Source organism: Idiotropiscis lumnitzeri, chromosome 3 (assembly GCF_059441095.1).
Source record: "Idiotropiscis lumnitzeri isolate Australia: NSW breed Sydney's pygmy pipehorse chromosome 3, RoL_Ilum_1.0, whole genome shotgun sequence".
NCBI lineage: Eukaryota > Metazoa > Chordata > Actinopteri > Syngnathiformes > Syngnathidae > Idiotropiscis > Idiotropiscis lumnitzeri.
Window position 1 is genome coordinate 13,910,331 of NC_142393.1, and position 26,061 is coordinate 13,936,391.

Below are 26,061 nucleotides of genomic sequence, written 5' to 3' on the forward strand. Positions count from 1 at the left end.
ACTGACTCATGCACGTCTAATGTTACCGGCTGTCTTTATGGTGGGATACAGTTGTGATGGAAATATAATTGTCTGCGGCCTCAGGCCGACATGCAGAGTCAAACCGGCTGGGCTCAGACAGGATGTGCAGAAATAACATGAAGTGGTCGCAAGACTGATAGATTGAAACTTCCTACTTTTTTGCATTAGTGTACTTCCATCAAGAAGGGTGATCACAAAGAGAGCTTGTTTGCGCTTACCTTGCGAGCACTCTTCCACATATACTTCATGTAGGCATAGGTGACATGTGGGTGGGCTGTGGGCAGCGGGTGATCAAGTTGCTTGGAGGGGTCGACACCCAAAAGGAGCACCAGGGTCTTATGAGCCAACGCCTGGAGGGAGCGGAGTGACAAAGTCAAAGATGGGCAAATGCGTCACAGTACGATGAAGAGCAAGTTTCTAGACCATAAAAGCAGACACGATGACCCCTTGTCATTTTAGAAAAACATAAAGACGTTGAGACCTTACAGACATTCATTATATAACAGATATGGCACGTATTTTGAGAAGTGGGCATGAATAAGTTATTAGGAAGCTTTTGGGAAGCAAAGAAGGTAAAAAAGGAGAAAATGGAACAGTCTTAGCAGGGTAATTTTTTCCAACACCGTATTTATATTCCCCGTTACGCTTGCCATTGCTTTCACTTTCAGTTACATCACAGTTAGTCATTCAAGCATGTTGTGTCTTATGTGTGCTGATTGTCTGCAATGCTTTGCAACCAGTGACAGTAACACTGAGATGAAAGATGGAAAATTACTTGAAAAGAGAAGAGCCACAAATGCTGTTTTTAAACACAGCTTAAGGGCCCCTTGCCACTTGATCAAGGTTCCAAAAAGATTGATTCCGTCAAATGCAGACTTCACGTTTGTGTTTGGGATAGCAGATGAAAGAAAATCAAGCATTCCTATCAAGTTCCACATGATCATACAAAATTGGGCAGAAATGAAAACTCATTCAGTGCCAGCCCAAAAATGAATGTACTTTTGGGCGTCAATATCCGTCAATGGCAGCGAATGAGTAAAGTAAAACACAAATATTAAGCAATTTAATGAATATGTGTCAATGTTATCGTGGTGTGTGTGTGGTGGGCAGGGGGGTATGTAGCAGGCTGAGTTATTTCTGTTATTTAAAAGATTAATTAATGGGCCAAACGCCAATTATTACAAGTTTGATAACAAGTAGCCAATCTAGCACAAATTTCCACTCCATGGAACAAGTGAGTTTGTTTCATGTGCCTAGTTCAGATTCAATCACGTCCAACACAATTGTGATCTTTCAGGCCCTAAACACCACCACCATGGATTTGAAATAAACAAAAAAAAGCTCTGTTTTAACTGAAGATAGGAGGGGATTTAAATGCAAATCAAGCAAACAGTGTCGGAATTAATGCCTCGCACCCACACTACCAAACGAAATGGGACAATTGTATGCTCAAATGCACCATTGCCATGTGTGTGTTATTTCCTTATTATCCCAGTAGTATATTTCAAATCAAGCGTACTATAGGCATTTGAAAATTTTGCTGTCAACTTGCTCAGATCCGAAGAACTCTGATTATCTGTGATGCAAGAAATCATGATGCTGAAAAACAAAAATCCTGCTATACAGCTGCCCAAAAAGAAGGACAATTCAACAGCTTGGAAAGTTCTTTAAAAAAAAAAAAAAAGAATGCATCGGAGAGCTAAGCAAAACCAAAAGACCCGGAAGACCACAGGAAATGACTGTGGGAGATGACCGAAGAATTCTTTCCCTGGTAAAGGGAAAAAAAAAACCTTCACAAGTTGGCAACAGAAGTCAGGATGTACAGTAATTGACTCCTTTGTATTTACTGATCATGTGACGACCGACCAGAGTGGCAAATAAAGCTACACTTTTTATATTGAATGTGAATACACAAGAGCGAACGACGTGGCTGCTTACCAGACGTCCACTCTTGCCACAGAGGCTGGCGTATTTCAACCACGTCCTCATATCCTCATGCGGGCTGATCACCAGTGACCTGACCATTAAGATCCTTTGCCAGTCCTCCACAATACGCTGACAACCCTGAGAGAAAAAAAACACACACGAGCAAAAAAGCACAAATGAAATACCGTCTTTAAAGCTATGTAGTGAAAGCCCTGGATGCTAATATTGCCTTTATCAACACTACCACACATGACTAGTTCCGCGTGCCAGAGTAAAAAACAGACATATAGGTCGTCTTTTATGTGTTTTCAAGAACTAATCGCTGGCATCCTCTGCTCGGACATGATTTACATGAAGGGAGGCAATATTCTAAATTCTTTTTGCATGAACGAGCAAAATAGTGTAACTGAATATCTTAAGTCGTGCAATAAAGTGATGACAATATTTCAATTCATCTTAGAGATGGGCAAAAACCTTGTTGCGTAAAGGTTTCTGAGGGGATCTCAATTTTTACAATTTTGAGGCAACTTGACAGAAAGAAATGTCTGGAAAAACAGTAATGCACGATAGTCGCCTACAGGTTAAGAAGGCACATGCTACTTAGAAAGACAAAGCGTAGTCGAGGAGTAAGACAGAGACTCGTTGACAGATGGGTGAGGTCAGTCCAAATTAATTATTATGACAGGAAAAAAGGCTGTCAGTTCCTACAACTCTGGTGTTAGCATTATAAGGTCAGCGTGTTTTGCTCCGCACGGCCATCACAGGATCCCAAAGCAAATCTCAATTTTTATGATTGGGGGGAAAAAAAAAAGTCAGTCTGATCAAGAGTACCTTCATTTTACTGCGGCAGGAATTCCGTGTGTCTGGAAATACTTGCTTTCCAACTGTCAAGTCTGAAAGCTTTGAAAAGTCACAGAAAGGAATTTGCCAGGTGCCATTCCAAACCGTGAGAAGAAAATGGATGGATCGGGATGAAACAAATCGCTTTTCATTTGGAGGTGTATTGGCGAGACGACCAGCAAGCTTTTGTCAACAAAGTCAAACTTCCACTTATGTAATTATTCCTTTATCAAATATGAGAAAGGAAACGCAGACACTCACAATGCCGGTTTTTAAATACAAAATGAAAAAAAGACAATGGGTCAAAATATCACATGGGATGACATAGTAAGATTATAAATTAAACACTTTTTAGCCACAATAAATTCAACCACCTCAACAGGTAAAAGGAAGTTTGGAACTTTGGGCGATTTACAGATAAGAATCGGAACAATTAATGGCATTCATAAAGACAAATGCAAATTATTATTGGGCCTTAAAATATAATCTCCTCCTCCCACCCAAAAAAAAAAATCTAATTTTCAATTAATAATTTCCCTTACTTAAATAAATCTAAAAAGTAACAAGCAATAACTCTATTGAAAGTTTCTCTTCTGGGATTTTTAAAAAAAAAATTTTAATACCAAAACAAAACACCGGCTTTTATTTTTCCTCAGGACATTTTTTTTCTTTACAGACTATGTGAAAACAAACTGAACATTTATACCCCCCCCCCCCACTAAAGTATAAACAAAATGCCATTTACCAGATATACTGTAGCACTCTCGGTACTGGTGTGCATGTTTTTGGCAAGGAAAAGAACCCCGTCCACAATATGAAGCTTGAGCATCCCCCTGTTACAAGTTACGTCACCAGTGACACTGAGAACGCTCTCTGATGCACTTGCGCGGACTGAGAGGCATTTCTTCTCTAGGTTACAGGTAAAACATAACGGCGGGGAGTTAATTTAATTCCGCTATTGAAGTGTGTTGACTTTTCTCACATATATATGGGCACCATGTGTCTTTGGGAAATGTTCCACGTGAACGACACAGTGACTGCCCTCACAAAGCTCCTTCTGTCATGCACAAAACAATGTGAAAAGGATTCAGCATGTCTGTTTGTCAGCAGGAGTTTTCGGGCTCCCGTCCGTCTGTGTTCTTCCAAGTCACGTACAGAGCAACTTGAAAATGTTGAAATAATTTAGTCGCGCAATGCCCTTTCTTTATGAGAGCCTTTGATCGTAATTTGCAACTGACTTATTTTTGCTCATTGTCTGACAATGCAAACCCAAAACAATTCCAAATTATTGGCAAGATTATGCCTCTTTTGTAAACTAGCGGCTCACCGTTTGCCGCCATGTCATCAGTGTTCGCACCGCATGTCAGCAGGAAGGCACTTTCAACTACTCTGCAAGATCTAGCAGATGTATAATGCATTACGGCAAAATAATAGCTTCTCGTCGTGACTCTGTGAGACAACGACGAGAACGCACATGATGTCACTTCCACAGAAAGAGAGCGGGAAATTCGAACCCGATTCAATTCTGAAAATTATCTTCCAGAGGCTTACAAGAATTAACTCATTGTGAACAGGTTAAGGGTTACTCTGCTATTTATAATATATGTGAGTTATAAATAAATCAAATAAAAAGGCTATTGTGAAATTATTTTGGGTCAAAATCCTGCGGAGTGCAGCTTTAATAGGAATAATCATGATAGAATTTATTTCTTTTTTTAATATCAATGTTATAGTATTTAAAACTAGTACACCTATGGAGAGGAGCCCACACACAAAGATCCAGGAGAAAAAAAAATCAAGTGAACTTGTTCTGCAAAAGTTAGATTCAGAGGCAGAGGAGCTTTCCATTCTTCCTGACAGACTAGAAAGCTTTGCTGGGAAACTACTCGTGTATCCTTGCACAATGTTTGGTATCCAATGCCGCCCTTGAGCAATACTATCCTTTACATCTGCTTTAAGCTGCATTTGCGCTTTCACACGCGAGCTCATGTCTGTATGCACCTCCATACAGCAAGTTGAAAGGCTGAGGTTACCTGAAGCCTCTCCCACCAGGTTTCCCTAATGATGTCCCTCCTCTCTGGCACGAGCTTGTACTGGATCACCTCCTCCAGCTCTGACAGCATCTGGCACGACACCATTGCCTGGGAAACACAAGAACACATTTGTTAGGATTTTATTTCAATTTATGGGGACACTATGCCAAGCGTGTACGGTACAAAAGAAAAGGGAACGTGTGGCTGTCGCAAGAACATGGTCATTACGAGTTCCTCACAAGTCACCTTTTTGGAAATACACAGGAGAGTGTGCAATTTCTACAGAAACTGTATGGTATGCAACAAAAAAAGTGTGTGGAAAACTAGGTCTTTAAGTCACAAAGAACTTGAGAGTTGCTGACCTCAGATCAGCAAGCATTTAAGGATTGCCTCAGAGTTTGCTTTGAATTTTCTTTCTTTTTTTTTTTTAAGAGCGGCACTTATTGCAAATAGGCAAATCTCAACAATAGGTACAAAGTTGAGAAATATATGCCAGGGATGTGCGGTCAACCTGCATCATAAAGAGTAAAAAATAAAATAAAAGATTAACAATTCAAAACTTTTGACATACCTCATAGTCGCCCTTTCACATGCCAACAGAAATTCATAGAATTTGCAATAAATATAAAATGTATTTGAATTTACCCCATAGGCTCGACTGTAGCTCTCTCCAGCCATGGCTGTCAGTTCAGCATCAAGGAGGTCTCTTGCTTTGTCGATGCACTGCAAGACAAATAAAATATAATTACAGATTGGATATTGACAACAATGTTGTCACACGCACAAGAATGCACCCTTCTGGTTTGTAATAATAGTTTTAAATCAGAAAATATGTTCTTTGATCTGCAGGGTCACTGAAAAGTAAGCCTGCCTCATGTTTGTCTACAAACGGAATTCTGAATTAATTCAAAAGTTTGTTCGCAACCATTGCCAACAGTGACAGAGGAATGCGACTTACTTCGGCCAGTGCATACATCAAAGCAGCTTGATGAATTGTTCAAAATGGACTGTTGAAGGCAATCCACACTTGACCACCCATGTTGCGTAAAAATAAATAAATAAATAATGTAATTGCTTATGAGGAATATGGACAACAGATCTGAGTTCCAACCACTGCTCCGCATGATGTCCCTATTTTGCAAGACCTCAACCCAGTGAGCACAAAGGATTAACTTGGTGTGTGAAACTTATCTGAAATAAGAAACAACCTTAACATGTGATGTTCATAAAATAGAAATGTAAGAGTAAATGAAAAATACTAACTTTGTTTCACCCTCCAGTGGAAATAATTTACAGTCTTGCACTACTTTTTCAATTAACTAATTAAACAAGAATAATTAAATTTTCCCAAAGCAATTCATTTAACAATCAGTTAATATCTTAATTGAAATATACTTAAGAGGATTTTAGGATAGGATTTTAACTGTAAATCAAGTGTTATAAAGTGGGCAAACTGTCATTCAGTTACTAGTAAAATTCCAACATGTAAAATTTAAGGGTTTAATGTTTTAATAGTGGTTAATTGATTGTTCATATGGATCAGTTACATGAACCACATTTGTATTTAGCGTTGTTAGACATCGAGTTACTGGTTTTAAACCTTGATGTATGGTTAATTTATTTTTACACTTGTCATGTTTGCATGACAGTTTATGTCAAAATTTTATCAAACATTTACTTTACAGTTAATAAAGGATTTATGACACCTATCCACAGTTCATTATGGAAGTATATATTTTTTACGTGCTCACAAGCTATTTTCTTTTGCTGCATCCGCAAATCCGAGTTTAGACTCATAATTGGTTTCAGTATACAGGGAGGCAGCCAATGCTGTTGCGGTCCTAAACACTGATCAGACAGGAAAAGCAAAAAAATATGCTGTGTCTTGCTGAGTACAAGCTCCAGATTGCAGAATAAGAGAATGTGTGAACAATTGTAGCGGGATGAAAAAAGGGCATCTTTTAAGATGTGTAGTATTCAAAAGATGGTCATGCCCAAAGCATAGCATTCCTTTGTATTAAATAGTCCTTTGTTGTCTGTAAAAGTTTTGTGGCGCTGTCATTAGAAAAACGGGTAAAATGATGGCCGTTGACTGAGGAAGTCCTCACAAGCCAGGGCAAACAGCTGTTTGAGACCAACTACCAGCAATTATTTTTCAGAGGTAGTGAAGGAAAGACTGGTGTGCCAAAACACCTGTGCAGGCATGCACAGCAAGAAGAGAGATGTGAGAGGGAAATGGTGAAAAGGTGACAGTGAGGATTTTTCTTCCCAACCTCACTGGACTTGTGCAGCCCAGACGGCTCCTGATAAATGCAGTGTCTGGCTTGAATGCAACACAAAGAAATAAAGTAAAGTCTGTCTCGGGAAAGGTTAAAAACATATATACATTAAACAAATACATGGTAGAGGTCCACTTATATCATCAGTATTGTTACAGAAGACTGCTTCCCTGGGATTGCTGTGGCTATGCATCACTTCTGGAACAGACCATTTACAAAGCCACCTCAAACTACTCCCAGACACAGAAGCCCTCTGGGATTCGGCGAGCACATGTCTGCTTGAGCGGCAAAACAACCAGCCCATATGAAATCAAACGAATTTAAGTGTGAGGATTAAGAACCGCAACCGGAAGACTAGACTGAGCTCATGTTGACATTTCATCTTTCACCCGTGCTGCATCTGCTTTTCATTGCTCATTATTCATTTTGAAAGGCCTCGTGTCAGTATGAGTAAAAAGTTATCTGACGCCACATCCTATAGGCCACACCTGGTTCTAATCTCTGCCTTTGAGGCGGTGAGGCAGGGAGCACAGAGAGCAAGTCTGGGGGGGTTTGTAGTGATAAGGGGACGTAGTGGATGAATCCCAGGAAAGTGGAGGAACAGGTGTCAATGGTGAAGTTTGTATTCATAAAAACTGCTGGCAATCAATTCCAATGAGCTCATCTCATTTGCATCGAAGACTTGTCTCTAAGGACATGGAGGTAGGGGCTGGAAGGCTGCAGGTTCAAGATACTACAAATACATGCATAGAGTTGTATTATTTACCAAGTTTCATGTGAAATGCTTGATAGACAGCAGAATTTAAAGTTGTGTTTACGCAAAAATGTAATCAAAGGCAGCACAATACGGCCCTGGCTTAGTGTTCAAACAGGCCTTTCTATGCTTGGATCAAACGTCGACAAGTAGATAAAGTCACAACTTGATGCACGCTGATGTGATGGGTGACTAAAAGGAACAACAACGCAGTCAGCTAAGTTACACTTACTTAATTAACGGGCCTTTTATCAGATTATTTGACCGGGTGGTTTTAGGTGAGGGCAGACTCCAAATATACTTATTTTACTTAACACATTATGAAGCATACTTAACACGGTATGAATCGGATTGATTCGGAACTACAGATAAAATGCATTTTCTACACAGTTGCCATTTTAAGACAGGGCATCATGAAAAATGTCAGGAACGGGAAGATTTCTTGTTATTGTCCATGGCTTTGACGCTTTATGAGCTTCTGGTTGATTTGTGTTTTGGCAAACAGGAGCCTCCTGCATTTGGTCGCGCACCAAACCGCCCACTGGTCAGCTGCAACACTGCAGCCTCTTCATTCTCATTTTACTCCTAGTGGATATGTGTTTTCAATTTTTGTACAGTAAGCTGTTGTTCTAATGCACGGCAAAAAGAAGACTCTTTGTATCTTATCTTCCACCACGCCCTGCAGACAGGAACAGCCTTTGATTGTGAAACTGTGATTTAATGCTACAAAGGCAAGTTACATAACATTTCAACACCATATAGGTATCACATTATAAAAATTAAAAAAAAAAATAAAAACATGTGAACTTAATGAGGCAATGAGGGAATTAGCATCTGGAATATACATACACATTTTTATTCCTTTAGGGTCATTTGTCCAAGGAGGTAAACTTTCAGTGGCTTGCTCAAAAAACTAATGGAAATTCCAGAAACTGTGAGGCCATTGTGCATTCCCATGGCATGTCTTTAGGATTTCTAAAAATACAGTCTTAATGCAGTGCACTGTAAACGGGGGGTGGAAGTTCACTCCACTGTGTGTATTTCAAATACGATGACATAACATACCTGCTGGGCCAATGAGAACAAGTCCTGATGCAGGGCTAGCACGGCCCTGTAGAAGGCACCATCATGTGTGTCTCGTGGGATCATACATGTGTATTCCTCCATGCTGTCCCAGTGTCCTGAAGGAAAAACAATCAAATAAAAATAAATGCTCGAGGATGCGATGATTGGTTCACCTGAGCTGCCCTTTATTTAGGCCACAAGGACACCAAACATGACTTGTAAATAATACGCAGTAAGGATAGTCTTCTTATAGACAACTTTACTGGTTCAAGGCAAAGCCACAGACCACAAATCTCAAGGGATGCTCGTGACTGGCACGTTTTTCCTCCACTATGATGCATGATATTATTAAAATGTTGTGGTTGGCCACTTCCAAGTTACGCGAGGCGAATGTTTATATCTCAGTGCCACCCATTGCATCGTTAAGTCACCCAGTTGCCGAAATGTCTGCGGCTCGAAATGTGTGCAATTTACAAAAACTGCTCCTCATTAAATTAATTTTGCTGAGTTTATGTGCATGAGATTGAAAGGTATGCCAGTTACCTAGTCCCCAAGCGGCCGCAGCAGCCATACGAGCCATCTTGGCCTGGGTTTCTTCACTGACAAGAGTCCACTCCTCACAGCACTGCTGGTGTAACTGACCCCTGAAAAAAAAAAATCAGATAAAAATCAGCATGGGCTACAATTGTGCATATACAAGAAAAACAGAGCGGGATGTCAAAATTCTTAATGCCTCCAACATCAACACAATTTGGAAAATGGAGAAAGGGAGGTGGGGGGGGGGTGCAGGTATGCTGCAAATGTTTGTACAGAAAAAGACTTGAGTGACAATCTAAAGACCCACTCAATGAGGTTGCTTTAACAGAATTTTTGCAGTGGCAAGTTTGTCACATCCATCATATATTAATATGAAATTTTAGCGTGGCTCCAGATCTAGCACTGCAACAATTTTCCTCAATTTCGCTGTGAAGAGTGTATAAATCTCAATGACAAATTTAAGACACATCACGACCGTTAAATTGGACTGCTCAGTCATGGTGGAGGGCTGCCAAGTTACGTCCTAACAAAGATTAGTCGAGGAGTGGGAAAAAGGGCCAAGGAAGAACCCATTTTATTTTAGCGGAGATCCACACAAATTTGATGTATTTGTCACATGGTTCACCCTGACAAATTACTTTTAAAATTTAAATATGAACTGACAATGATTTACTTCATGGCGTACACATATACACACACGCACACGCACATCACATTTAATAGGAAAATAATGACACTTGGGAGAAAAATTACAATTTTTCATTCCTATATTGTTCTTTAAAAAGCAACATTTCAGATGAAAGTAACTTTCAAAAACAGCCCAATAAAGTATCTTAGCTAACAAATGACCGCAGCTATTGCAGTACAGTCCACAAAACATTTTTCTTCCATGACTTGACTACACTATATAGTAGGATATTCACAAAAAAAATAATTTGGTAATCAGTGATGATTGTGGTATGGGGAATGAGCAACAAACTGTATTTTGCTCCACGGATATGTCAAGATTTCCCAACGTTGACTGTGAAATTAGCCTTCATGTATTTTACAGTGCATTCTTTCTTTTTTTTCAGTGCCCAAGACATTGGAAAAATGGCATTTCTTTCTTTTTTTTGTGTTGGAAACATTGGAAAAATTTCAGAATGTTGCTGAAGAAACTTCCCAAACATTCTAACATATGTATATATTCTGAAAATGTGTTTTTTCCTGACATTGTGTTTGTTTTGATCGATAAGAAACAAAATGTCTTGTAACGTGACGATAGTAGCATACGATAATAGTACATCTTTATCTAATGATCTATTCCTGGATTAGGAATAAACGTGGAGACGGGCAACTTATAAATTGGCTCTTTTCACGCGAACATGCACATTGTGTTTGAAGCAACTAATAGTTTCAGTTTGAAAAAGAATATGTGACAGAACAAAAGATTAAAAAAAAAAAAAAAAAGCAAAATAAAGCTGTTTGTGTCACTGTTACCACAGTGGCATGTGTTTTAAGTTCCATATTAAGTTTCATACCAGCAGAAAATGGTTGTGTAAGCTTTTCTTAATTGGGCCTAGATTACATGTTATCTATGTAATGGATCTTCCTCTCCAACTTGTAAGGATGACATCACGCATTCCTTGGTGGAATCTTCTTTGGAATATATTGTGCTTTGGGTACGCCTCAACAATGCAGGACTCCTCCTGGGTGTAATTCAGAAATAAAGGAACATGTGAGACATTTTGTGGTTCAATAGATTGATAGACACATTATTCCTCCTGAGAGGGAAATAAGTTGCATCAGCAGTATTCGCAATTACATAAAAAAAAATAATCAATCAACAGGTTATATGAAAAACAGTTTGGTGTGAGCCAGCTCACGTCAAATAGATTTTGGTTGAAAAAAAAAATTACGAAGCACGAGCGAGCAAATGACACAATTATGGTTAGTTTCTGTTAAAGAGCTCAAAGAAGAAAATACTGTAAATCTCACCTGATATAAAGCCTTGGAGTCAATCGCCCGTCAGGAGACGGGTCTGGACTGCAGGCAGGCCAGTCGAGTATCTGCACTCTTTACTGATGAAGCCACGTTGCAGTAACACGTGCAGAATGTTGTTTGGATTTGTCTTGTTGAAATAAGCAGGGCCGCCCATGAAAAAGACGTTGTTTGGATGGAAGCATGTTTCTCCAAAACCAGATGCTTAAGTTACCCATCACATTGGCACTAAAACAGCCTCATACCATCACAGATGCTGGCCTTCGAAATTCGCATCCATAACAGTCCGGATGGTTCAGTTCCTCTTTGGCCCAGAGAACGCGTGTTCCAAACAGCTGTTTGATGAGCATTCCTCAACTTTCTCAATCATTTTTTTTGCCACCTGTCCCAGCTTTTTTGAATGTGTTGCAGCTGTACAATTCTAAGTTTAACGATTAATTGCTAAAAACAAACAAGTTCATCAGTTTGAACATTCAATATCTTGTCTTTGTAAGGTATTCAATTTAATATAGGTTGACCATGATTTGCAATTTACTGTGTTCGTTTTTATTTAAACGTCCCAAATGTAATGGAATTGGGGTTGTAATTAATTCTGAATTTAGAACAGAAAGCTAAATGATACTTAAACCATTATAAATTTATATAAAAAGGTTTAATAATGGAGCAGATTAATCACATATGAATTATCTAAATCGTTTTTGAACTCCCAACAAATCAGAGGTCCTCCAGTGCCAGAGAGCAGATTGTGTTCAATCGAGAGGTTACGAGAGGCTGCAAAAATTTACAATTCACAGCACAATTATTGATAATTTTAAAGGGTTACAACTTAAATATGTCTTCTTAAAAGTTATAATTGACATTTCTAATATAGCCATCAAATGTTTTCCCGTATTAATAATAATAATAATAATAATATCATTGTCATTATTATTATTATTATTACCATTATTATTATTATAATAACTGTACTTAAACTCTTTGACACCAGTATGGGAATAGCACAGTAAGGATCTGAACAATATCCCTTAACCTGACCCAACTATGTGTTCTCAAAATCCGATCTTAATTGACCCTGTCAAATGTTATATAAGCTACAGATTCTTCAGGTTCTCACACACGCAAACGCCAACCTCAGCAAAATCATTTTCTTACAAAATAAATATCATATCATTTACCGAAATGACACCATTGACAACAATCAGACAAGACAGTTACATAAGTAGATTGCCATCTGTTTAGTGTCATAATTTCGATGACTATCCACACACAGCGTTTGGATTTTTTTGACATTACTGTCTTTTTCCCCCAAGAAGGCTCTTTGAGGGTGAGCTGTCGCTATGGTGAGCTTTCAGTAGAGTGGCTGCACCTCTAACCAGAGCTAGATGTCTGTTCATACTTTCCAGATTGAATTACTTCAGTCCACTCGTAGGAACCTTGTTTCAATCTTTTCACCCCAATCAAAAGAGATTTTTGTCAAGAGATTTGGAAAGGGCTGCTAAGCAGAGATCACAGATAACACCCTAACCCATAATTAATGTATCCACACCACATCGACTCACTCTCCTACATAGGACAGATTAAAAATCATAAAATAATAATAAAAACCTTAAACAAAGAGAACAAAGCTGATGAATTCACCTCAAGTGTTTATGCACACAGGTGACAGACAAGAGCAAGTGAGAGAATTGCAATTGTGATGTCAAACTAAAAGATATAAAAAATCTCATACCATTCTCCTAGGGCCTCTAAGCAGCGCATTCTTCCCAGGATGAGCTCTGGATCCTCTTTGTTCATGTCGATTTTCTTGTCATATGCCACCAAAGCATCTTCCCATTCATGGAGCTTCTCATACCAAGTTGCTTGGATTTCCTGATCAAAAAGTGCACGTAAAAAACAGAATTGTTTGGACCAATATGTTACAAAAAGTAAGGCAACTACAGTCTGACTTTTTTGGGGAGTAAAATATCCAACATGATTGATCGCAAATGGTCCAGTACAATCTTAGTAATACACGTTGCAAGGTTGGTCTAAGACTTTAAAAAAACGTGAGTCAGCCTGTACTCTTGTGGCGCCCCGTGGTTTGTGTTTCTCCTCATCCTGTCTTCATGAGAGCAGTAAAAATGTGCTGTGTCACTAGCTAACTTTTTGCTGAAGGACTCTTCCATTATTGGACTTTCTAAACGTCAGGCATTATATCATCACCGCTAATTGCTTGCGTCACTGAGCATGTGCATGGTAATACTTAAATGCAGAAGCAAGGATTATCCACATCACACATTTACATGTTTAACAGTCACACTTGGCGACTAAATGGAAATAGTTTGCACTTGTCACTATTTCCCTAGGTAGTGCTCCAAAACTAAATAACGGCTCCATTTAGTGTGCTACATAAAAAAAAAAAAATACAAAAAAAAAAAGGTGCCTCATGAGGTAATACACGATTTCTGCAAGTCAGCATCAATTTGCCAAAGTGTGTCTTTTCAACTAAATCTTAGTCTGTACAACTGGGAAAATACTCCCCCTCAACTTCCCAAGACAAGTCAGACGAGCAAATGGGTTTCCCACATGCTGCATTTTGAGAACAAGGTGTTCTACGGGTATACGGCTGGAATGACCAACGATACCCTCTAAAGAGGTGTAAGCAGACACGAGACCACCCACTGCGCAGTTCAATGAGGTTGTATTGTATTATGAGAAGGGAAGGTGGCGTTGACAAAGAATTACCAAATCAACTTCCAAGTTTTGAAAGCACAACCCACCCCCCCAAAAAAAAGACATACCTTAACCTTAACATATATTTGGAATAAAAAAATAACTAAAATAAAAATAAATAAGAATATGCTAACATTTCTCTCAATTGATTAAGCTGAGAAGCAACAGAGTACTCCAAACTTTTAAAGTACAAAAAATGTATCCAGTATTTATATACCAATCTAGTCACACACAATAGTAGCAGAAAGGATTCAGGAGCATGACACATGACTTATTGCTAAAATTTACATTTAATTTAGGAAACAAAATACTTACCAGCTCACCAAAATGTTTCATGGCATACTCCAACACACCTGATGCGGCTTCTGGCTGCTGCAGTTTATTGTTGATACTGAAAAATGAAACATATACAGAATATCAGATGAATATTAAACAAATGTATTTTTGGAACGAGCTTTATCAGATGCCTTTTGCTTTTCGTGTAATCAGAGTCAAAGCTTCAATGATAACTTCCAACTGCTTTGATTCAAAAGATTGTTCATAAATTGGAAATGGTGTTGAACCTAAGGTAATTTTTCTTTTAAAAAAAGTGTTTAGAAAACAAACTGTACATAAACCAGGTCATTTGTAAACCAATGTTCCACGGAATTGAAACAAAAAAAACAAAACATTGGCTTTAGAAATCTACCGTATTTTTATGCTGCAGCTGCAAACTAGGACACATACAGATGAGCTGTTCTGATATAACTGATGACCGTGAATAATAATGCAATCACATAACGACGTGTATGTTTTAGAGCAGGCAACTCTTCCTGGAAAGGAGTGGGCTGGCACTGATTTATAAAACATTATCTCATAAGTGGGGGGGCCTGACTTCCTGATCCCACGGGAGACGGAGGTACGACCCAGAGCTGATCCTTCTACTCGACCACTGTTTTTGTATTTCCTATTTGTTATATTAAATACTCAAAGACAAAAAATAATGCTTCAGAATTTCGCATTGGACATAATATCACTTGTAAACATGACCCGGTGGGTGTCGGAATTCCACTGTCGATAGTTTTTCCTTGACGAGGCCGAAGGGCCTCTCCCCCGGTGGCCTCGTCTCGGAATTCCTTACATCTCGAACGTGGCAAGATTTACTGTGGTATATCTGGTTTATTTGGACATTAATATTTGTTGCCAGTGAATTTTAACCATATACACACTTCGCTTTAAGGTTCACGTAAATTGACACCAAATTAATGTATAGAATACTAACAAGCATACAGTAGATGCACTTTTGCAGAAAAATTTGATAATTACATAATTTTAAATAAAAAAATAAAATAAGACCAAATGTTTATCATGGTTTTCCAAAACAGAGTATATTTTGATTCAACACAAAGATAATCGATGGAGAACTACAGAAATTGGATCACATTTTATCATGAGAAGCTGAAATTAAAATTTTCAATTACAAAACATATCTAAACGATTCATCAATTAGCAAAAATAATTATCAATTAATTTGATAATGCCTAGTAGGTATTATTCATTTGTAACATGACTTCTTAGTCGAGTATTACAGTTAATGGGCTGTAAGCCTGTTGCAGCTGATGACAGATATTGGTTTTGAGAAAGAGAAGATCTATTCGTCTAAGAATTTAATTCAGACGTATCTGCTAATCAGACTAACAGACATTATTACTTATTTTGGTATGCAAACCCTCACTCCAGAGTAGACACAGACAACAAATAATAATTAATTACACTGTAATAATTATTGGGCTTGAGAAAGTTGCAATCAATAATACAGTTTTGATTACTAAGAATCTCTATCATGTCTTAGCAATGGTATGTAAATTAGACTTTGTTGACTTAAACAGAATGACTGACACTTGCCACACTTTCCTAAATGTGTTATCATTCACCGCGGATGCTGTTTGAACACTCTGAACCACATCTGGAAACACTCCTGTGAAGGGCAAGTGTTCTGTACTTCCTTAATGGCAAAACCCAGGAGAAGTCACAACCAATCTGTCTGTAAAATGAAGCGCTTGATAAATGCTGGTAAGCAGTGGAGTTCCTGAGGACACTCAATGAAGGATACCTGAGCACACAGTTGAGGCCTCAATGTGATGAAATAGCTCTGCATGTGACCACTATAAATGATCGAAAGCTGCTGTTGCAGATGTGACTGTGTGACAGGTACAATTAATATACACGCCTGGAATGGACTTGAGTAGAAACCAAATGTAACCACTGTATGCCATGTAAATGCTAGACTGAACTCTGAAAGGATTATCAAATCAATCATCAGCACTGTGAACGTCAGCACCTTTTTAGCCGCGGGTCCAATTTAAAAAGTACAGGGAAGGACAAAGTCATGAAGCTGATTTTAACATCTACCGAAATGTGATTAAAACATAGAACGCAGAACAACAAGCTACACAACATAGCAATCTTAATTTGGATCAGTAAATAGCAAAAGGGAACTGGGTTTGGATAATTTTATTTATTTATTTTTTTGCTTAAACAGATCATGTTGACTATTCTCATGATGTTTATCGATGGCATTTTCAGAAAAAAAGTTAAATACAGCAGTATTTATTTATACATATGTATATGATATAAATAATGAAGCCTATATATCGTAGATGATAATCTTTGGCAGATCTTGAAGACATCTTGGTAAAGGTTACAAGGACACATTTATTTGGATTTAAAACCTGGTCGGAATAAAAATGCATTCAGAATATTCTGAGCCGATCAATCACATTCTGATCAATATTTTATTCCGAACGAGAGGGGTGGTTTTATGTCAATTGATAATCCAATCGGCGCGCATGAAAACACTTATTCAGAAATTTCAGAAGAAAACGTGACGTCAGTATATGCATTTCTCTTATTTTCGAAAGCTAGAGCGGGCGAACTGAAAGGTGCGGTCTGGAGGCTACACTGCAGCGCCATTAGGAAGTGTTAACTTAACAGCACAAATGGGAAAAATATGCCAAATAATGCTAACGTTTAGAGTAGAAATGGACGGAGCAATGTTTTGTTGACAAAGAAGTTTCTGCGGCCTCTTCTTTTTCTATTGGTATATTTTGTCAATCAGCTCATGTCAAAATAATTTGTTCTGATCGAAAGAATGACGCATGAACACCCAAGTCCAAATCCGATCAAGATTTTTAGAATTTTTGTTCATGTAAATCTAGCCACAGTAGATCTTTACGATTTCCACAGAGCAACTGGGTATCTTTGCCGTGCAACACAGAAGCAGCCCCGGTATGCTAAAGTTGCCCAGATGTGGGTTTTCATCAGAGGACACAACTATGAAAAAGAGTCTTCTCTCTCGTGGACCCGGGAGATTTAACTGGCCCACAGCTAAAACCATCTGGCTGCCAGCTTCCAGGACACATGCGGTCTAATCACATCCATATGACACGGCTCAAACATCATGTTCTCCATCTTAGCTATTAGCAAGGACAGAACTTCAAGACTAGTGTCAAAAATCTCTCTTTGTACAGGAGGAAAATCACCATGGAACAAGACAATGTACAATCTTAGTTTGGAATTGAAAGGTGAGGCCTTGGGAGGTGACAGTCAAAGCACAAAGCTCTGCCAAGTGCAACTTCAGAATAATTAACTATTAAAGGAAATTTTGAAAATGTGCCGTGTATGCAAAATCAAATAACTTAGACGGTGAATTCCTTCAGGATTATTGGCAAGTGAGTCCTCCATGAGAAGAGAAAATGAAAACTGACACCAGTTGTGAAGGGGAATGGCCGGCCAATTGACTTTAGAATGTAAACAACATAAAGAAACCGGAGAGATCATTAAGTTCAAAAAGGACAATTTCAGGCCGTATATTCCCCAAAGTTGGTTTTCACCTATTAAACAAACGGATTCGCTTTTCAGATTCAATGACGCAGAATATGTAATACCCTTCTGATGACAAAAGCAGATCTTTGCTCCACTTTTGTTCTGCAAATATCCAGAGGAAAATGTGACTGTGCTGTACATTTACTGTCAAATAAAATAGGGAATCATCAAAATCGTAGCTATTCACAATTAATACAAGGATTGTAGCTCTATGCTAGACTCTGACTCAATTATTTATTTGCATACATTTGATCATATTTGACTCAAAAACTCTTGATCGACTTTACTAAAAATGGAAGAAACAACCCCGTCTACTAATTGGAAATCCTGTTACGTATGCAGAGCTAACAGAAAGGAATAGCAGACCTCACTACTGGACCTAATCTAATTAGAAAGAAATCCTCTTGATCCCGGATATTTCAGGCCAGCCAAATGCACAACGAAACCTTCGTGGAATAAAACTTTTGAAACGTGGACCGGCAAGCACAGTTCCGAAATGAATATGAGTCCGTCAAATGTACAGGTATTTGTGTAAAAATTGGTTCAATAATACTGAGAAATTTTTATATTAGTGATTGGCGAGTGTGTACCTCGCCTTTCGCACAAAGACAGCTGGAATCGGCTCCAGCACGCTCGTGACCCTACTGAGGAAAAGTGGTTCAGAGAATTGATGGATGGACCTTTTCACATGTGGATCAGGGATTAGCAACTTTGATGGTGATAAGGAGCACATATGTTTTATACATTCCCAAAAACCAGACTGTGAACATCTGCCCATCAACTCCAAACTGGCGTTCTGAACTTTTTCCACCCCCATTAAAAGCAAAAACATAAGCATTATTAGACTACGAGCGCAAATAAAAAAGGAAAATGAACTTGTAATACATGCAATGCTGTTTCACGGTGAAAATCATCAGACCTAAAGTGCAAAAGCCTCTTTAGAAAAAGGCGACGACCACCACTTTAACACCTGCCGCCAACAGCGGGCATTATCTGTTGAGCGAAGATGCTACTTCTGCAATACTTCGAATCTTCTTTCGTAAATGAGGGGATAACATCAGGTCTTTCCGACACTGTGAACAGAAAGCAGGCAACAGTTTCTGTTTTTCGTTTGGTATGTTGCCTCGAGCATTGTTGGACTTTCAGCTGGAGAAACCATTGAAACACTCTCACCAACTGGGAGAACAGAGCAGATCGTGTTTCCTGGGCTCGTCACCTTCAGGTTAAAAGGCCGGCACAACAAAGTGTCTCTGGTGCCCCCACCCTTGAAAAAACTGGAAATGACCTCATTGGAATGCTGTTGTTACTGTGCGAAAAGAAGTCTCGACTTGCATATTAACAATATTCTCAGTAGGTTTGTTGCAGAAATACGCATTACTTTATGCTCAATGTATATGAAAATGATGTGACACAAATTATTAGCACGTGTTAAAAAACAAATAAATAAAATATTTAATTGACAGAGCTGACCCTCTAACATAGAATGCATGAATGACAACCCGAAATATTGCGCATCCGCATTCAAATCATTGAGAATACTTTTGAGAATTGTGGATAATCTATGATCTATTCACCCAGGATGTTTGTCTGATCTACTGGTTTGGAGGCTGGCAAACTGTTAGCTGACAGAGTGGCTTGCATTTGCTCTCTAACAGATACCACCTGGCAGTCATCACGAGCTTACGCCGCCGGGCCGCTCGAAGGTCTGCCAAGGCATGAAGTCAGCCAGTGCACAATACCCCCAGTGTAGTCATAGTCCTCCACGTCATGGAAAATAGTACAATAGGATCTTCAAGCGGAAGTCAAAAGGTTTAAATGGGTTGCAGATCATCTATTGCATTTTTTTTAAAGTGGAGCTCAGTGAATGTCAACATTAATTAATCTCATATTGACCATAAAATGGGAAAAGGTTCTTTTAAACTACAAAATTCTGGGACATTTTTAACACGGTACACTTCAATTTGGTTTGCCATCGTACAGTTTAGAATAGTAAACCCTCATGTTACGCAAACTAAGGTCGGTGGAGAAAATATTCACTGTCGGAACAACGTTTCAAATTACTATCAATTTTCAGGAAAGAGGCCTACCTCAATCTCCAACCTTAGGTTTAATAAAAACCATATTGCTAAAACGTTATCTTTAGCTTTGAGACCCATCGAATATTGATACAGCTTAACCTATACCGAGTCAGAGAGAGCTGGGACCAAGCCTAGCTGATATTTCACAAGAGGTGGGGTATGCCGCAGAGACTGTCTGCCAGTCAACCAAGGCTGGACACGTAGTGATAAACATCCACATATGAGCAACGGAATGCTTCAGTTCACCAAATCTGCTGCGTCTGTGTGGTCGGAAGAAACAGGCGCACCCAGGCATAATAAGATAAGAGGACTCAACAAGCCACTAGTTCAAACAGAATACTTTGTATCGTGAGGAAGCCATGCTTATCACTGCACTAATTGGATGATATTTTGAGTGTCAGAATTGGGAGGGAAAAAAAGGATTCCTTAAAATATATTAAAGGGAAGGATTGGCATGACAGGTAAAAAGGAGTTTATTTTAATAAGCATAATGTAATTCAAAATTTTGATAAAGAATCTGTTCAGTTTTTTTTTTTTTTCAACCCCATGTAATTGAGCCCATGAGTGTTCTGCTGACAGCCTCGCTCCAGCGGTCACTACATAATACCAAAACATCTTCCAGGCTATATAGTGACAAAAAAGCCTCCAGTGAGCACATTGTAATAACAGTGTTATGTCACTCACCATATTAGTGTAAATGCACTCAACTTGACAAGTGGCCAAAGTGACTAAAAAAAATCTGGCAGCGACACAGTAGACAGTGCTTTGGTGAACATGTAGCGTCTAATTAAACGCATAGAAGGTAACAGTGTTGAAGTCTGCTGTTTCCAAGGAAAAACAGTGCGCTTGTAAACATACTAAAACAACATCCAGCTGGTTCTTGCAGTGTTAGCATCAAATGACAAAGGCCGGGGGAAGTATAGAGGAAAGTGATGCCGCTGGGACGCATTGCTGGCAAGTGAGATGTGACTCGAGTAGTTAGGCAAATGAGAAAATGCAGGAAGGCAAATTAATCCCGTTTTTCTGTGTGGAGAGACTGATGCACATCAGTGACCTAAGGTTATAGGATACAGAAGAGAGTCAAGGGCCATGTATGATCACATCACCAAGCTTTCTTTACAACAGAGACAAAGTTCAATTATGGAGTATTTCACATGAACTTGAGGACTACTTTAAAAGTAGCCAATTTAAACGCTATCTGATATAGTCCACCATGTCAAACAAAATAAATCAGAATTAACTTCTCAGATCACAAATGTCCTTTTCAATTCTATCAAACGATTATTAAAATGTATCAAATTGCAGTTTAATGGTAATTTTTTTGTTTAACATGTTAGATTTTTTTAAAGTATTTACTACATTTCACAAGAAGAAATAATTAGAATATTTTTTTCTTTCTTGTGTCGGGCCTATGACTAGAAGAAAGGCGCTTCAACCGTTAAAGTAGTGTACTTGACACAGGTCTTGGCACGTGAGAAGAATTTAAAATTCAGTAAGAAAGATTTCACTACTGCTAAAAAACCGTCAATAAGCATGAATAACGTTCAAATTCATTTTGTGCATCTCAATTATTTAAAGGAAAAAACTGAATCAAAAAGCTGACGCAAAACTCTTTTTAATGCCGCCGAGGTTAAAAATGAACAAACGGACAAAAAAATTACATTCCAGGAAACAAACACCAAGCAGAACAGGAGTATCGCCTCTATGGAATAAGTGAAAGTAAATTGGAAGGAAAGGTAGAGGGGCAGGGATGAGAAAGGACTTGCACACAGAGGGTTGAGCACAGGGAGAAAGGGGGAGGGTCCACATGCAAATATTTAAGATGCTCTGGGAGAGGACGACTTCATTGAGGAAACACGAGTGAGCTGCCGTTCAAACAAGAGCTACTGAGCAAGAAGACCGGGCTCGAAAAGCAATCAGGAACAACGCGAGTGAAAATCTAGAACATTTTCAATATGTCAAAAGTCAAATTCAGCATTGTGGCAGTCAGCATTCTTCTGGTAGTGGGGACGTGGGCCCAGAATCCCAGGAAGACTCTGAAACCACCAAAGCCAAGCAAGGCTCAGTGCTGCGATGAGGTGCGTTCTCTCAAGGTTCAAGTAGCCAACCTGACCAGCCTCCTCGGGGAGCTGAGTCGTAAGCAGGAGGCAGACTTGATGAATGTCGTGAGGCAAATCCTGGACCTGGACAAGCAGAACCGGCAGCAGGAAGCCAGGGTCACCGAGGCCGAGGGCAAGTACTCTGAAATTAACAACCGCGTGGAGATCATGCAGCTTCAGACTCTGCAGTCTGCTCCTCAGACGACATCAGGTGAGCATCCAAAGTAACGTCGAGGATGTAAACAGTAGCCCAGTTCTAATACTTTAGTATGCAAGTATTACAAAATATCACTTTGTATCGCTACTATTTGAAGCCACCACTAGTGATCATCAGCCGCTACCCATTTACACATGCCTGGCAGAATAATTAATTAGTCATGTCGACATTTGACCAAAATCATTTCTTTGGAACTGTAAATCTGATCTACAGAACTGCCAATCTGACCGTCTGTCAGAGCCAAATAATGTCGGCATTAAAACAACACTAATCAGTTCTGCCTGCCACAGCAAGACATACCAGGTGTGATGTCATTTATTTTTTCAGTACTTCAACTGTGCAGTCTCGCAGGATTACGCTTATGTCACTGGGAAAGGGAACCTTTGGACAACTTGAGAAAATCAGACAAGAGCATACAGCAGGAAGGGACTTGGATTGGGCTAGATTGGAGATTAGAAGAAATCGTGAGGGTCCATTCCCACTTCTTTTACACTATTCCATCCTAACGAGTAATTAGTTTTCACAACACAGTGATGAAGGTGAAAAGGAGAATAAACTACAGGATTCATATTTATCTTTTGGGGTGGTCGTTAAATCAAACATGACTGACAATGTTCTTTAATCCAGATGCCATCTATGACTGCGCAACACTCTACAGCAAGAACTACAAGATCTCTGGCGAGTACAAACTTCCAAAAGACGAGTTCCTGGGAACACCTGAGCTCAATGTGAGTAAGACTGAAGCTTTCTGTATTATGTGTACTAGCTGGTGATAAATTTGGAACAACATTATGAACAATTTTCACCTATTAGGTGTTCTGTGATATGGAGACAAACGGAGGCGGCTGGACTCTGATCCAAAGGCGTAAAGTTGGTCTGACAGGATTTAACCGTGACTGGAAGCAGTACAAAAGCGGATTTGGATCCATCCGTGGAGACTTCTGGCTTGGCAATGACAACATATTCCGCCTAACAAGGCAGCCCAGTGTGCTCAGGATTGAAATGGAGGTAGGTGTTGGCAAAGATAGGTCTAGACACTTTTTTAAAAAAACAAACAAAAAAATATGTCTAACAGTGTGAGTGCAAAAAAATGACCACGCTTCAATTAAACCTTTCCAATGCAGGACTGGGAAGGAGAGACTCGTTATGCCGAGTACGGGTATTTCACTGTGGCCAATGAGCTCAACAGCTACAAGCTCTTACTTGCCCACTACAGAGGGAATGCCGGAGATTCCTTGCGCTACCATAACAACACCAACTTCAGCACCCTCAACAAAGACAATGACAAGTGTGTGGATAACTGCGCTTCATTACGCAAAGGTAATTCATGACACCGACGTCAACAAACAATGAAACTGTCGCTTTTAAGGAGACTGTCAAACAACTCAACACCAATGTTGAAGCAAATTGTCTCACTTCAATGTCATCTCTTTGCAGGCGGTTACTGGTACAACTGCTGCACTGACTCAAACTTGAATGGAGTTTTTTACCGCTACGGTGAGCACATGAAGGGCACAGATGGAATCACTTGGTACGGATGGCATGGTCCCAACTATTCCCTGAAAAAGGTGGAGATGAAGGTCCGGCCAGTAGGTTTCCAGCCATAAATTCTACAGCTGTAGATCTTGGATGAGGATCACGCAGGATCTCACTTATACACAAGCAACCAAATGATGGCTTTCCCTCAGCTGCCAAAGGAAGGCAATTTGTTTGTAATGAGCCTGATTAGGTTCAAGTCAGTTGAATGTTTTGTTGCTATTGGGTGTGATTGTATTTATCAGTAAAATATTGTATTTTAAATGGATGTTCTTTTACCACCGTGACACAAGGGTGGCTGGATTACGACTCATTTATAGTACTTGCAAAATCAAGAAAGCCTTTTTGTTTTTTTATCTCCTCTTGATCAGTTTGCCTTCATGAGGAGGAAATTGATGTCATGTGTGGGTCAAACTCAATTTCAATGCATTTCTTTTTTAATTGCTCAAATGGGATTATGCTGCATTTGATTTTAAAACCAACTATTGATGTCTGAAATGTGTAAAATGTGTACAGAGCTGTAAGTATGCTGTTTTTATGTGACAGAAAATAAAGATATTTTTTAAAACAAATGACATGCCTCGGGCAATTAACTTTACTACTTCTATTGCTACATAGCTTTGAAAAGTATCCTCACCATTCATACCAAACCTATTTGTTTTGAGTTACTGACCTCTGACTGACCTGTGGTCACCTCCTGACCTAAGGTCTTAAGGCTGCTACCGCAGGAATGAAGACCACCCACACATTTCTGCCATCAAAAAGCATGCTTCGTCAGCTAGCTTCATGGGTTTGAAAACGATTCAATTCTGCTATGCTTTGAGATAAATAAGTTTGTTAAAGTGCTGACATTCGAACAAAAAGAACTCTGAAAGAATCTCCTGCCACGAGGAGCTCTGTGGCAGGCTTAGACAGATTATTTTCATTTTACAAGGTGCCACATTAAGTTTCGATAAACATCTAATTAAGGCTGTAATGGTATCCCTTCCCTTTTGGAAGAAATTACCAGTGGAATTAGGTCCGCCAAAAGACCCTTGGATTGTGGCGGAAGACGGACTAATCCAAGTCTAGAAAAGTAATTAAACTGGTGGAACCAACTGCAAAAACATTGTGGAAAATATTACCAGAAATAATGTCAGCACTTTGGACTGTGCCGAGTCACATAGATTTTAATAATAAAATTGGTTTGACTAAGTTGAACCAAAAATGCATTTCTCTTGTGTATGAACGGCATCTGGAGTCATTTTATCAGCCTGCTTTCCAAAAGACTACAGTGGCATTTCAACAGGGGCCAGCAGGTATATGACCTCATCCCGAAAACATGTGCGATGAAAGGCTTCTATATATCTGTACAGGAGAGGCGACAGGGTCTAAAAACATTGGCAATGGGCCGCCGCTGCTGCTACACAAAGCGGAAACTGTGCTGTGGTTAACTGAGTGTTTTTGGCTTGGAGTACAAAAGCTCAGTAATTTGGAGTTTTGTATTTCTACTAGCACTTTTAAATGTCGGCAGAGATGTGTTAAGCGCACTCGCTTAGATGCTTGCGTGCTTCTTATCGCCATAGTTGGCTTACGGGTGAAAGAAGGAAATAATATACCGTGACATGCTCCAGCATTTTAACCTTTTTTTTAACTGCCAAATTAGCATAAAAGTGTTTGATGTGTGATGGACACTGACACATTGACAAATGGCAAGGGACATAACTGCTGTATGCGACTCCACATTAACATTAACCAGAGCTGAATTTGAGGTACACATTCTGATCTTTGATTTTCACTGATGTGGACTAGCTAATAACATTTTACCGAGAAAGAAAAGTGTGGCGCTTTCCATGCTGCGCTGCAGCCATGGGAAAATGACATATGACTTTCCAGACTGACAGATCGCATTTGCAGTCAATGGCTCGTTGCGAGTATTATATTATGACTAGGGCTGGGTATCGATTCAAATATCCACAATTGATTCGATTTTATGCACAAGGGCCCGATTCTGTTTGAATTTTGATTCACTTTGATTGATTTCCTATTCAATGAAGGATTTTTCGCAGTACCAATTCAGCTTAAAAGGGCAGACTGGATGGCGAGTATAAGATGGCAATTTCATCAGGAATTGGAGCCAT

At 39.2% G+C, this 26,061-nt stretch overlaps 2 protein-coding genes across 3 annotated transcripts in view; one reads left to right on the top strand and one right to left on the bottom strand.

Annotated features, from left to right (window-relative positions):
* mtor (mechanistic target of rapamycin kinase) overlaps positions 1-26,061 on the bottom strand; it is a 72,055-nt gene that overhangs the window by 20,339 nt on the left and 25,655 nt on the right. For both annotated transcript variants that reach the window (XM_088289850.1, XM_088289849.1), the window contains exons 29-36: positions 14,463-14,538; positions 13,165-13,304; positions 9,462-9,562; positions 8,919-9,034; positions 5,466-5,543; positions 4,821-4,928; positions 1,960-2,085; positions 240-371 (exon numbers count right to left, since the gene is read on the bottom strand). In XM_088289850.1, the coding sequence (XP_088145976.1) occupies positions 240-371; positions 1,960-2,085; positions 4,821-4,928; positions 5,466-5,543; positions 8,919-9,034; positions 9,462-9,562; positions 13,165-13,304; positions 14,463-14,538 (877 nt within the window). The remainder of the gene's footprint in view (positions 1-239; positions 372-1,959; positions 2,086-4,820; positions 4,929-5,465; positions 5,544-8,918; positions 9,035-9,461; positions 9,563-13,164; positions 13,305-14,462; positions 14,539-26,061) is intronic.
* Positions 21,946-24,513, top strand: angptl7 (angiopoietin like 7). The gene is made up of 5 exons (XM_088290960.1): positions 21,946-22,399; positions 23,033-23,133; positions 23,219-23,413; positions 23,530-23,725; positions 23,843-24,513. The coding sequence occupies exons 1-5, from the start codon at positions 22,045-22,047 to the stop codon at positions 24,010-24,012; spliced, it is 1,017 nt and encodes a 338-aa protein (XP_088147086.1). The 5' UTR covers positions 21,946-22,044; the 3' UTR covers positions 24,013-24,513.